Below are 14,343 nucleotides of genomic sequence, written 5' to 3'. Positions count from 1 at the left end.
CCCCAGAATTCCTCCTTTCACCCCTCAGATTCCCATTAAACCATGAGAAAGAAATCCCAGGTAAAATGAAAGTGTCTAGAGACCATCTGTGCTAAGCTTACAAACCAAGAACATTTGGACCTATCCCACAGGGTTACATCAAGTATTCTGCTCTCTTCTATGGTTACTACAACAACCAGAGGACTATTGGGTGGCTGAGGTACAGGCTGCCAATGGCATACTTTATGGTGGGGGTCAGCGTGTTCGGCTATAGCCTGATGATTGTCATCAGATCGTAAGTATGATGCCTCTTTTACAGGTTTTTCGTTTTCTTCACACAAACAACCCACTCCCATGGCCACTCTGTGCCTCCTTACCTTCTTATGGGGATTTAGAGAGAAAACAAGGAGACATATAAAGCAGATATGGATTGTCATATGTGATATGAAAGATATAAACAGGGTAATAAGGGAAGTTTTCGGAAGTGGAATAAAAACACCTTTACATGATGCTGAGAACTGCCAGTCACCTTGAAAGTCTGGGGCACAGTGTTTTACACAAAGGAAGAGCATGTGCAAAGGCCCTGAGGCAGCAAATATCTTAGTAAGTTCCAAAACCTGTCAAAAGGCCAGTGTGGTTTGAGAGAGAGCATGTACCTGGTAAAGTAAGGCTGGAGAAGTCTTCAAGTTCTGTTTTCACTTTTCCCAGAGCTCAGCTTCCTCAGAAAATCTTTTCTGCTACTCTGTAACTCTGGCTTTCATGTGAGTACTGAGCTCTGCATTTGTAAAGATATCAATAAAAACTGTGAAGGAACATATGTAGTGTGATTAACCATGGTGTCCTCTTGGCCCCAACTCTATCTGTCTCTGTGTTCAGAAACAACCTTTTTTTTTTTTTTGAAGATTTTATTTATTTATTTGACAGAGAGAGAGAGAAAGAGAGAGGGAACACAGCAGGGGGAGTAGGAATGGGAGAAGCAGGCTCCCTGCTGAACAGGGAGCCCAATTTGGACTTGATCCCAGAACCCTGGGATCATGACCTGAGCCAAAGGCAGATACTTAACAACTGAGCCACCCAGGCACCCAGAAATGACATTTTAATATGTCTGTGTCTCTTAATTTATGTTCTCTGAGGAAAAACTCTGGCCCATGAGTTGCCTTCTTCTAAGCCAGGGGACCCCAATCAGCAAAGGCTGATGTAGGGTGGGGGACACAGTCTCCTGCACAAACCTGACAACCGGGCCCCATCCACCCTTCAGCATTGCTCCGGGAAGAGCACAAGGAGCTGTGTCTGCAGGAGAGAAGTAGAGCCGGTGTTAAAAACTCCAAAAAGTTCAGTTGTTAGTACGGCTTTCTGTCACATCCTCTCAAGGGGAAATGCTGCTGCTCTCGAGGTACTGCCCAGCACAATAGTGACCATTTGGTGATGGGTGGCTGCCCAGCTGGATCTGTCAGGGGAGATAGGCTTGCTTTTATTCTTAGCCCTTGTGTTTGTTTCAATGTTCCCTGTTATTATCCCTGATGAGTATAGGGATATAGAAGGTTTTCCTGAGGAATCAAAAACCTAAGTCAACTAAGCCCATGGAATAGCAAATCCCAAAAGCTGACCCATAAGATAAAGAGGAACAAATTCTACTGTACACACATTGTATCTGAGAGAGGATCTGCTTGGAATTCTGATTCCCACAGCAAGGTTGAGGCTAGGTAGGAGAAAATGGGTGGGTAACAAGGCAGGTCCAAGGGACTTTCAACCGAGTTTGCTTAAGAGAAGGATGTACATGTCACTGGTTTCTGTAACAACTACCTCAGGGATCGTTGGGTTTTATATCAGAAAATAAGTATCTTTTCTGCTCAAGAAAATATGTGAATTAGAAGGGGATATTCTGGTTTGAGAATTGAGTTCCCACAAAGAGTTCTCAAACAACATTGGCAGATGAGTCTAGCCACAGGAAGTCAAATGACAGGGTAGAAAACATGGTTCAGTGGTTCATTGTCCAGATGATACCATGTGTGCTTGCTGTGGACTCTGAATCTGGGGGGAAGGCACCCTGGGTATAATTAGTTCAATTTGAATCATCTTGGCTCTTTCCTCTCATTGCATGTCTACTACCTGTCCCCCAGCCCAGCTGAGGCCAAGGTTCCCCTGGGCTAACAGCAGTGGTATGCACCCTACAGGATGGCCAGCAATACCCAGGGCAGTGCGAGTGAGGGGGAGAGTGCCAACTTCACATTCAGCTTCAAGATGTTCACCAGCTGGGATTATCTGATTGGGAATTCAGAGACAGCTGACAATAAATATGCCTCCATCACCACCAGCTTCAAGGTAGGTGTCCAGGGTTGTTCCCACTTCCTCAAAGAATTCTGGGTCCCTTTGCTCATTAGAAGACTTCACCAAGTTGGGGCATGATAGATAAGATCCCCAAGTAATTTGTGGAAAGGGCTTTACCAGAGGTGTGAGCCGAGGTCTCAAACCTTCAAGAAAGAATGCCCATGACTGGTACCCATATCTGTTTCCTAATATGGCAGAAAATCATGGTTGCTGGGACCTAGTCCTGACTGTTTCCTTGTGGAACTCTTTTCTGCCAGAGAAACTGGAAGGACTCATTTGGGGCTGCACTTCTCAACCTTTGATGCATGTTTGAATCACCTAAGCAGCTTTAAAAATCTTTTGGACCCAAACCCCCAGAGATTCTAGTATAATTGGTCAGGGGCTGGGGGGTTCCTGGCATTAAATACTTTAAAGGCTCCCTGAGTGATTAGAAACCCCAGAAAGAGTTGAGAACTCTGGTTTGTGTGGGTGGAGGGAGTCGATTAAATGTGCAGCAACTTCCTACTTAATTACCTCATAAATTTGTTCACAAAAGACATGTGAAGTGGCCTACACATCTCTATTTTTAGAATAAAAGCAAACCTAGGGGTAAACAAATGAATGAAGACAGAAGGTAGTATGTTGAAGAGCGGCACATCTTATTTTTTTCCTCCATGTCTATAAAAACCATTCAGAGTTCTTATAGTTCAATATGTCTCCCATCTAATCAGACTTTCTTTCCCCCAGGACCTGCTAAAGGTCAGATTTACAACACGCTTAATTGCCTTGTCTTCTTCCCTCTCCTCTCTTCTGGCCCTTCTGGCAGCTACCCACTCACCAATGCCTACAAAGGGCAGGTACACCCACCAGGGGCAGAGCTTGGGCTGAGCAGCTCACTACATGGGTTTCATGAGCCCACAGTCCTGACAGCTTGGCAGTGGGTAGTGCAGGGAGCTGACTGGGCTGTCCTCCCCTCCCTTCTCCTTCTGGCAGCAGTTGGGGCGGGGGTGCGGGCACTGGTGGAGCATCCAAGGGCAAAAGAGGGGTCAACAGAGGCTTTGCCTCTTCCTCCAGACCTACCCAAGAGAGAAAAAGAAGGTCAGTGCCTATGTATGAAGCCCTTTGAACATCTGGCAAGGTGAAGGCTTTTTCTCTGAGTCTATTAAAACCAGAGATAATAACCTTATATAACAGAGCATATATGAAAACTGCGGAGCTAAGGTATATTAACTGCTTGATAAACTAGTTAAACCTGGACCTGAATACAGTAACTGTTCATTGATTAGAAAAGTCTCCTTCCCAGTACTTTGGTAATCAGGAGACCTCATTTACTGTCTTGGGTGCACCATGAACTATTTCTGTCTTCATAGAGACTTACTGATGCAGGATGCAAAGTCTATAATAAAAAATCTAGGGGTGGGGCGCCTGGGTAGCTCAATGGGTTAAGCCTCTGCCTTCAGCTCAGGTCATGATCCCAGGGTCCTGGGATCGAGCCCTGCATCGGGCTCTCTGCTTGGCAGAGAGCCTGCTTCCTCCTCTCTCTCTGCCTGCCTCTCTCCCTACTTGTGATCTCTGTCTGTCAAATAAATAAATAAAATCTTTAAAAAAAAAAAAGAAAGAAAAGAAAAAAAATTCTAGGGGTGTCTGGTGGCTCAGTCAGTTAAGTATCTGATTCTTGATCTCAACTCAGGTCTTGATCTCAGAGTCATGAGTTCAAGCCCCGCACTGGATTCCATGCTGGGCATGAAGCCTACTTAAAATAAAAGTTAAAATTAAAATTAAATAATACATATGACTATTATATTTTTATATACAACAGCAAACAAGAAAATAATTTTAATCCCATTTACAATAAAATTCTTGAGAATAGAGTTAATAACAACAAATATAAGGCATTTCTGAAAGAAATTAAGAAACCCTAAATAAAGGGAGATATACCATGTTCATAGATTAGACAGGGATCAACAAATTCTTGTCCAGGGGTGAATCCAACCTGTTGCCAACTTTTGTAAATAAGATTTTATAGAAACAAATCAATGCCTATTTATTTCCATATTGTCAGTGGTTGCTTTCATGTATTATGGGGTAATTGAGTAGTTGTGAAAGAGACCACATGGCTTGCAAAGCCAAAACTATTTACTATAATGGCTCTTTAAAAAGAAAAAAAAAGGGGGGCGCCTGGGTGGCTCAGTGGGTTAAGCCTCTGCCTCCAGCTCAGGTCATGATCTCAGGGTCCTGGGATCGAGCCCCACATCGTGCTCTCTGCTCAGCAGGGAGCCTGCTTCACCCCCCCCCCACCCCTCAGCCTACTTGTGATCTCTCTCTTTAGAAAATAAAAAAGAAAAAAAAAGAAAAAAAAAAGATTTTAGGGGTGCCTCAGTGGCTCAGTCATTGGGCATCTGCCTTCTGTTTAGGTTATGATCCTGGGGTCCTGGTATTGAGTCCCACATTGGGCTCCCTGCTCTCCCTCTCCCACTCCGCCTGCCTGTGTTCCCACTCTCATTGTGTCTCTCTATGTCAAATAAATAAATAAATAAAATCTTAAAAAATTAATTAAAATTTTAAAAGATTTCATTTAAAAAAAAAGATTTCATTTATTTATTTATTTGAGAAAGAGAGTACAAGTTACTACATTGGTTTGTTATTGGGATTATGAGGGTGATACCAAACAGGTGTTTAGCACCACAACTGGCATACAGTAGGTATTCAATAAATCTAAGCTTTTGTTATCACATGTACCAAAATGGGAATAACAACAAGGTATATCTTCTTAAGAAAACAATTCTTGAGGCGCCTGAGTGGCTCAGCCGGTTGAGCACTGGACTTTTCATTTTGCTCAGGTCATGGTCTTGGGGTCATGGGATTGGGCCGCTTGTTAGGTCCCATGTGGGGCTCCATGCTGAGTGAGGAGTCTGCTTGAAATTCTCTCTCTCCTTCTCCCTTAGCCCCTCCTCCCCCACTTGTGTGCTCTCTCTCTCTCTCAAAATAGATAAATAAAACTTAGAAAGAAAGAAAGGAAGGAAGGAAGGAAGGAAGGAAGGAAGAAAGAAAATTCCCCATAGGGCAACAGTGCTCTGCATCACCTCCTCTGTATTATTTCATTTATGATAATATACCAAGTAGTCATTTCAGGAACTCAATTTGTTCCTAGCCTATCCTTACTCACATCCTTTTTCCACACATTAAGGAATCAATAGTGGATGAACAAGAGAGTAACAAAGAAGAAAATATTCATCTGACAAGATTTCTCCGGGTCCTGGCCAATTTTCTTATCATCTGCTGTTTGTGTGGAAGTGGGTACCTCATTTACTTTGTGGTGAAGCGATCCCAGGAATTCTCCAAAATGCAGAATGTCAGCTGGTATGAAAGAAATGAGGTAAAAAGGCCATCTCTATAGAAGTGAATATTGAGGGCAAACATGGAAAATTATACTGGTTCCTATGAAATTCCGCTGAATTATTGAAAATCTGGATTATAGGACATATTTTATTTTTTTTAAAGATTTTATTTATTCATTTGACAGAGAGAGACACGGCAAGAGAGGGCACACAAGCAGGGGGAGTGGGAGAGGGAGGAGCAGGCCTCCTGCAGAGCAGGGAGCACAATGTGGGACTCAATCCCAGTACGCCGGATCTTGACCTGAGCCAAAGGTAGACACCCAATGACTGAGCCACCCTATAGGACGTATTTAAAAAGTGAAATCACATCCCTTTCCAGTTAAGTAGCATGAACATTTGAAAAAAGAGTCACGTCTTATTAGTCTCTTATAGGTTATTAAAGCTGGATTATAATTAGCATGTCAGTCAACTGAATAATAAGTTGTCTTAGCACCAACTATTAAAAAGGTGATCCTTTCTTCACAGCTCTACAGTGCCATACATCATAAATCAAATATAAAGTTAAATCAAGTATCTGTTAATGTGTGAGTGTGATTCTGGGCTCTCTATTCTATACCACTGGTTTATTTACTTGTTCCTGCCCTAAGAAATACACTGATAAACTATACGTTTAAAGTATGTCTTGATATCTGGTAAAGTGAGTTCTCTCATCAAGATCCACAATAAAACTCATTAAAGTTTCATTGTGGTTATATTGAGTCCATAAATCTCTTTTGAGAACTTAACATCTTTAGTAGTTGGCAAAATGGCTACACATTTTTCCCCTTCTTATAGTCCTATATTTCTTTGCAATATGATTTTCTAGCTCCTCTCACAAAGAGGTAGAATCTGTTTCCCCACCCTTGGAATCCAGCTAGGTTAGCCATGTGAATTGCTTTAACAATGAGACAATAGCAACCATGATATAAGTAGACTTGAAAAATGCTTGTGTATTGGAACTTACCCTCTTGGAAACCCTAAGACCTCCACCATATGAACAGTTCCAGACTAGGCTGTTGAATTATGAGAGACATATGGCCCAGTTATCTCATCACTCTACATGATAGCCAGTCAACTAGCAGACATATGAATGAAGTCATCAACCATCTGACCATAGATATATGAATGAATCCACATGAGACCAGCAAAATACCACCTACCTAAGCCCAGAGAAAAAATATTGATCTACAGAATCATGAGCTAGATAAATTAAATAATAAAAAAGAATCTATCTCTTCCCATGAAGCAAAAAAGGATAGAAAAAGAAATGTGCAACTGGTAGGACAAATATAAAGCATAAAATCAGATAGATTAATGTCAGTGATTACAATAAATATAAATGGATTAAAGCTATGGTTTAAAAGCAATAATGGGGCACCTGTGTGGTTCAAGTGGTTAAGTGTCTGCCTTTGGCTCAGGTCATGATCCCAGGATACTGGGATCAATCCCCACACTGGGCTCCCTGCTCAGTGGGGATCTGCTTCTCCCTCTCCCTCTCCCTCTGTGCTCTCTCTTTCTTTCACTCTCTCTCTCTCTCTCTAGTAAATAAATACTTTTCTTAAAATAAAGGCAATAATCAGAATGAATGTTTTTAAGCTACATGCTTTTACAGTTAACTTATCTAAAACATCAGATCACTAAGGTACAAGAAGAGGGATACAAAAGATGCCTGAGGTGGAGTCTGCCCTTAAGCAGATTGCAGTTTCCTTAGGAAGCAGACTTGACAAGAATAAACCAAAACAGGAACAGCAGTGGGCAGGAATAGTGATCAACTAAGATGTTTTGGTTTACAGATGTGTGCCAGGTGGAGAGTTCTATGTGAGCTGGAGAGGCAGGGGGACTTTGTGGGAAAGGCAGGAATTAGGCTATGCATGTGAAGAAGGGCGGTGGTGGATGTGGTGCAGTGATGCACCACAGTGATGGCTGTCCAGGTGGGAAACATTGCATGAACAGGTGTGAAGGTTATGAGTAGCCAAGCCAACAGTCAGTGTGGTAGAGTATATATAAGGGAGTCAGAACTAGCCCGGAAGAGTCGACCCACCTGCACTTTGGTCAGCAGTTCAAAGATTTACTCTCTACTAGATGAGCAGTTTTATTTGAAAAAAAAAAAAATATTCTACCATGGTCATGTTCAGTTATACAAGTCAGGATTCTCCCAAAATTGGAGCCAAATTTAGTGCTTACCAGGCTCCAGGCTAGCAGACTTATGTCCACAATCTCATCTGACTCTCACAATAAAAAAATGTCATTCCCACTTTACATGTGAAGAAGTAAGAAACTCAGAGACATTATGTAACTTGTCCTAAGTTACAGACCCAGCAAGGGATAGAGCTGGAGCTCAAACCCAGAGAACTGACTCCCGATGCCATACTCTTTACCACGTCCCTCTGCTGTTAGTTCCCTTCTATGATCTCAGCTTCCTGTCTTCCGTGCTACTGAGATAAAAGCTACCACAGTGACTCTTGCCCAGCTCATGACTTTTACTGAATGAAAAGAAATGTTCCATATGTTAACCCATTTTTTTCTCCAAGAAAATTTGCCATTTTTATCAATACTAATAGCAACAATCATGATGGCATCCAGTCACAGAGCAATTATGATGTCTGGGACATAGGCTGACAGTTCCAGGCATGTTGGCAGCTTAGTCACAGTCACACAGTAAGTTGTGGAGTCCTCAGGGCATCTCCCGAGGCAGAAGAGGGGGCAAGAAGGAGATGGAGATGCATGGCCCTAGGGAGTACAGAGATGGTGACCAAACAAGTAATACAGATGACCCAAGTAATCCAGGCTTTCCTGATTTCTCAGGTAGAAATTGTGATGTCCCTGCTTGGTATGTTTTGTCCCCCTTTGTTTGAAACCATCGCTGCTCTGGAGAATTATCACCCGCGCATTGGACTAAAGTGGCAGCTGGGACGCATCTTTGCACTCTTCTTGGGGAACCTCTACACATTTCTCTTGGCCTTGATGGATGATGTTCATCTCAAGGTAAAGACCACAAACTCCTCTAATCCCTGGTGCCCATGAGATTTCCTTTTTCAGCTATATTTTACTCATGCATAATCCCTATTAATTAAAGAAATTTTGGAAAATTGAGAAAAGTAAAATGAAGAAAAAAGTATCCCCAGAATCCTATTACCCAAATACAACCATCGTTAATATTTTGTTGCAGGTCATTACTGTCTTTTTCTTAGGTAGTCTTTTTACATCATATGCATGTCATTTGGTATCCTTAATAGTTTATCTGCAGCCTTTCCTATATTGCATCATAGCTGCTATAAATATTTACCAGCCAGGTAAGTGTCTATTGACATGATATCTCATGGTTGACCCCACCTTCCATCGCTGCTCACTAGACGGTCACGGAGCACCCACTATATCGGGCCTTGAGGGTACAGTAGACAGGAAGACACAGTCCTGTTCCAAGGATATTTACATCTAGGCTGGGAGACAGACTCATTCAGCACAGCATATTGTGGCATGTGCTCCAGTGGGGGCAAACCCAGGAAAGCATGACAGTCCATAGGAGGGACTCCAGAATTCCCCCCACCCAACTTGGGGAGTCTTACCAGACATTGGAAAAAGCAGAGGGAACAGCTGGTGCAAACAAGGAACTGTAGGATGGCAAAGAATAGAGTGGAGGGAAGAAGGGGAAATGAACCTAAGGCAAGGGTCAGATGATGATAGTCCTCTTCCCCACCCCTTCCTCCTCATTACTGAGCTGTATGAACTTTTACCTGAGTTTAACAGAAAACTATTGGAAGATTCTAAGCATGGAAGTAATTGCCTACCCCTCCTCCTTCATCTCTGGCTTTCATCCTACCCCAGTGAACTCTTCCACTCCCTTGAACCTCACATTTCCTCCATGGGACAGAATTTTCTCTTGCCTGTCTCTCCACCCTTCTCCTCATGTTTAACTCATTGACTAATCCTCCCTGAGGTTTTTGCCTCAGATGTCATTGCTTCCAGTAAGTTCTCTGTGGCCCCATGGTCTGATGTGGATTTCCTCGGTCCCTGGGGAATATTTCCCATAGCTCTTATCACTCTATTCTATAATTGTGTGTTCACCTCTGTCACCTCCAGGCTGTGAACTTTCTGAGGGAAGCCCGTCTCTCTTTTTCACTCTTGTGTCATTTCTACCTTACATGCTTAGAATAGACCCTGAAAAACATTACCCTCAAAAGAAGAATGAATGACTGGATGATGGATGGATGGATGGATGGATGGATGGATGGATGGACGGATGGACGGATGGACAGACAGATAGTAACTTAGAAAAAATCTCATGGAAAAGACCCAAGGACTTCAGCCAAATGCCCCCTCCCCAGACTGAAAGGCTGGGAAGGGCATTTCTGTAGAGACTGCTGACGGATAGGGCAGAGGCTAGGTGGTAGACTGGTGGCATATTCTAGCTTTTATTGTTGTTCCCTTGGAAACAATTGAACCATCCCTGGCTCCTTCCAACCCCACATTTCCATCTTCCATTCTAGCTCTCTAATGAAGAAACAATAAAGAACATCACTCACTGGACTCTGTTTAACTATTACAATGCCTCGGGTTGGAACGAGAGTATCCCCCGGCCACCCTTGCACCCCGCAGATGTGCCCCGGGGTTCTTGCTGGGAGACAGCCGTGGGCATTGTGAGTAATTATGCTGTCTTGCGAAAGTGATCCCTGTTCTCAGTTCTTTGTTATTTCTTTCTGGATGTTTCTATTTTTAAGCCACCAAAATGTCAAGCTAGTATTTCCTAGGAAACTTTAACCTTTTCTCTTTCCCTTTTTATTTTTTTTCAGCATCCCACATACTTTTCTACATGCTCCATTCATCGGTCTAATACTACTTGGATTCATTTAGAGTCTCACTGCAGATTTCACTGAAAGCCTGAGGTTCTCCATCTCAAATAAGGAGTAAATACTCCTAAAAACTGGGGGCAGGATTTGTGTCCATATATGCATCTGGGCATTTTTGTAAAGAGAATTAATGGTTTTTGTTAGTCCCAAATATTAACAACTACCATTTCACCTTATGCACTGTCACCACCATTCCAGTTAGCTTGCATAGTATGGACTTCAAAGGCTAATGTCCTTTGCCTTCCTGGGCAGAAACTTGAAGGATTTTCAGGTAACACAGGGATTAGCTGTCTTCTCTTCCTCAACTCCATCTCCTGCCCAGGACTTTCTTTCCTATGCCACCACACTGAGATGCAGAGTTTATTACTTCTTCATGGGTTCCCTGAAGAACCCAATCACACAGAGCATTAGACAGCAGTGTTTTTAACTGAGGGTGGTGAAGTACAATGAAGGAAGGGATGTATCACATAGTCCATCAAACATTGCCTATAAATCCACCAGCAGATATTTTCCTGTAGCAGAGTTTCCTTCCCGTGGGGTCCCGGGAGCCTTTTTTCCCCAGTTCCTCCATGGAGGGCTCAGATTCACCATTTCTTATCTCTTCTAGTCCAGATTCCTCCCATACTCTTGAAATCCTCCTCCTTTGTACATTCATGTACAAAGCAATCCAGCTTCCCAATCTTCTGCATTTCTAAAGCCATCACAGGGTATAACAGAGAAAGAGTCTTCAAGTCAATAAAACCCACCTTCCTTAGAAGGCAAAAGAGAGTCCATTACCTACGTGGTTCCTTTGGAATACTCTGCAATAGAATTTCTCATGTCCTGTCTCATGCCCTTGGAAGATGTCTCTCTTGCCCTCCTCCCTGAATGCCCATCACTGTTCCCAACACTGGTTAAATCTTGTCTCTTTCTGAACATGTCAGTAATGATGAGTTTGAGCTGTTACATCCTGCTCACCTGTATCCTTCACCGCCTCCACCCCAGGTCCCAGAGCATCACCTTGCCCAGAAGTGGAGACCTGATACATGTTGATTTGTCTATTACTTAGGAGCATTAACTTGAATTCTTATTGAGGAATAATCCTGAAAACTCATCAGCTGTTCATCCAGCAAACATTCATTAATCATCTTGAAGGATACAAAAATGAATAAAGCAGACCTTGTGCCTCCAAGGAACTCCAAGGCTATTAGACATATGTCTTAAAGGTTGTGATGATGCCTGGTAGATCTTTTCCAATTTTTTAAATTAATAAATTATATACACTCTGTAAAGCAGAGAAAAACTTTGCTTTTGGCTCTTCTACTATGTGCCTCATGAAAAAACCTGCATTATTATCTCTGTATAACAAGCCAAAAATCCAATTAGCAGGAGATGAAGAATGCTGGCTCTTGTCCCCAGGGACGATGGTCAGATTCAGTGTTCGCTGGGGGCAGCTACATTTCAGAGGAGGTGCAGGAAGCAAGGAGGGAGCCTTCAGATCCTCTCGCTGTGCAATAGTGCTGATAACTGCCATACCCTGGGCATTGCCAATGTCCCAGGCAATTTGCATGCATAATTGCTAAGCTTCCCAATAATCCTGCAAAGTTGATATCACTATCAGCTTCGAGAGGCTCAGAGACTATTCCAAAAGCAAAAGATGATTGGTAACTTGTAGAGCTGGGAACAAAAAATAAGGATTTTCAAAAGCCTGGGGTCCTTTTTCTGTACCGCCTCTGTGCCACCACGAACCAGCAGGTCACAGAAAAGATTCAAGTGGGTAGGGAAGACTTTGCATAGCTGCAGTCAGCTGGGAGAAATGGACAAAGTTTGACCCTGACCATGCCTTTTTTTTCCTGTGCTGCCCCTTGCAGGAATTTATGAGGCTGACGGTGTCCGACATGCTGGTAACGTACATCACCATCCTGCTGGGGGACTTCCTGCGGGCTTGTTTTGTCCGGTTCATGAACTACTGTTGGTGCTGGGACCTGGAGGCTGGATTTGTAGGTCACCGTTTCATGAACACCCCACAGAGAGGGGTCTCAACCATCCTATCTGATATAGTCAGATGCATTCTTGGGCATTTATTTGGATAATTGATGCCAGTCTCTGCTCTGCAAAATAGTGAAGCATTTCATCTGTATTTCCTTTAAGTGACTGACCTATTTGCCTTCCGAGAGGAAACTCCACTTTTCCCCCACGTAATTAACAATATGACCTTCCTATCTGGCACATGCTTTGGTACTGAGCAGATGATAGTAGAGAAATGCCAAAGTGGCATCAACTCTCATTAGGGAAGGCAAAGACCACCATCCTTTGGAGTTCACACCAAGCAAGGTATAGGAATGGTAACAGAAGTGAATAAGACAAAATGGCAGTTTCTTTTTTTTTAAGATTTTATTTATTTATTTGAGAGAGAGAGAGCAAGAGCAAGCACAAGGGATGAGCAGAGGGAGAAGCAGACTCCCTGCTGAACAGGGAGCCGGAAGCAGGGCTTGATCCCAGGATCCTAAGATCATGACCTGAGCCAAAGGCAGACACTTAACCAACTGAGCCACCCAGGCGGTCTAGAAATGGTAGTTCTTAATTTTTGAGACTGTAATGAAATCCTGGGGTGGGAGAGGGCAGGTGGACGTGAATGTTTCAGAAAGTCTTGGAACAAACCAAGAACATAGTAACCATTGGTGCTATCTTCTGGATTATGCTTTGATAAACCTCTTTGCACTCATTCCCTCTACCTGAGATCCTCTTCTTCCTCCCCTACCTGGGAAACTGCTCCTCCTAAATGTGTGTCATCTCCTCTCCCGTAGTGGCCTTCTGTGATAAGGCAGAATGTCTGGCTTCCTCTGTCCTGTGTGTGTCTCTTCCACAACACCTCTCTCGCTGTCCCTATAAGTCACTGTTGTTGGGGGGTGGGAGGGGTACAACCCCTTAACTGATCTCCATATCTTGTTTACCAGTGTCCTCTTGATCATGACCTGCAGTAAGGTACCTGGCTTAGGTAAGGGCTCCAGTACAGGTTTCTGTCATATTTTTTTTCTTTTAGTCACCAGCCACAATTTTGCACAAGCCTACTCAACTTCTCTTCACAGTGAGGAAAACTTCATAATCTCATCCAAGAGCAAGGGTGAAAGAACCTCATGCTCAAAGAAGATGCCATCTTTAATAGGACAAAAGGAAACTGCTAAGATGTCATTGCCCTCAAATTAACTTATAAGTTTAACAAGGTCCCCAAATAATACTAAATTTCATTCTAAAAATAAGCATGTAGAAATAGACAGGAAAAATATTAAGACAGCAAAATGAAAGGGACTATACCTACCATTATGTTAAAACATATTATGAAGCTATAATAATTAAAACTAGTATTAGGGAACAGCCAAAGTTATCAATGGAACAGAACAGAAAATCCAGAAATACAATCTATATGAAATAATCTATGTGGAAATTCAGTTTAAGATAAATGCAGTCTTTCAACCCAGTGGGAAAGGATTTTATAACAAAGGGTGGAGACAACTGGTTGACCACTGGGGGAAGGGACTATATCTCTCACCCATTTCACCTACATACATAAATGGTAGGTAGATCAAAATTTTCATCGTCAAAAAATTAAATCATAAATTCTAAAAGAAAGCATATATAAACTTACAATCTTGGGGTGAGGACAATTTTTCTAACCAGGACACAAAACACAGCAGATGAGAAGTTTTCAAAAATATTTTTAAACGTTTCATTTTAAGGTCCCAAGACTAAACCATCATGTATTTGGAAAATGCACATTTCCTCTTCCTCCTTTGATCCATGCCTGACCCTCCTTTCTCTCCTAATTTCTTCCTCTTCCTCATCTCTGTCTCTCT

General features: G+C 42.6%; 1 protein-coding gene across 1 annotated transcript in view; it reads left to right on the top strand.

The window, feature by feature from the left end:
- Nucleotides 1–14,343, top strand: part of TMC2 (transmembrane channel like 2) — a 60,571-nt gene that overhangs the window by 29,925 nt on the left and 16,303 nt on the right. Inside the window, exons 9-14 of the mRNA XM_045980555.1 lie at nucleotides 132–274; nucleotides 2,154–2,301; nucleotides 5,474–5,662; nucleotides 8,469–8,648; nucleotides 10,151–10,300; nucleotides 12,361–12,489. Of these exons, the coding sequence (XP_045836511.1) occupies nucleotides 132–274; nucleotides 2,154–2,301; nucleotides 5,474–5,662; nucleotides 8,469–8,648; nucleotides 10,151–10,300; nucleotides 12,361–12,489 (939 nt within the window). The remainder of the gene's footprint in view (nucleotides 1–131; nucleotides 275–2,153; nucleotides 2,302–5,473; nucleotides 5,663–8,468; nucleotides 8,649–10,150; nucleotides 10,301–12,360; nucleotides 12,490–14,343) is intronic.

Source organism: Meles meles, chromosome 16 (assembly GCF_922984935.1).
Source record: "Meles meles chromosome 16, mMelMel3.1 paternal haplotype, whole genome shotgun sequence".
In the NCBI taxonomy this organism is placed as follows: domain Eukaryota; kingdom Metazoa; phylum Chordata; class Mammalia; order Carnivora; family Mustelidae; genus Meles; species Meles meles.
The sequence above is the reverse complement of the archived record's forward strand: the minus strand, read 5'-3'. Positions and strand labels throughout refer to the sequence as shown.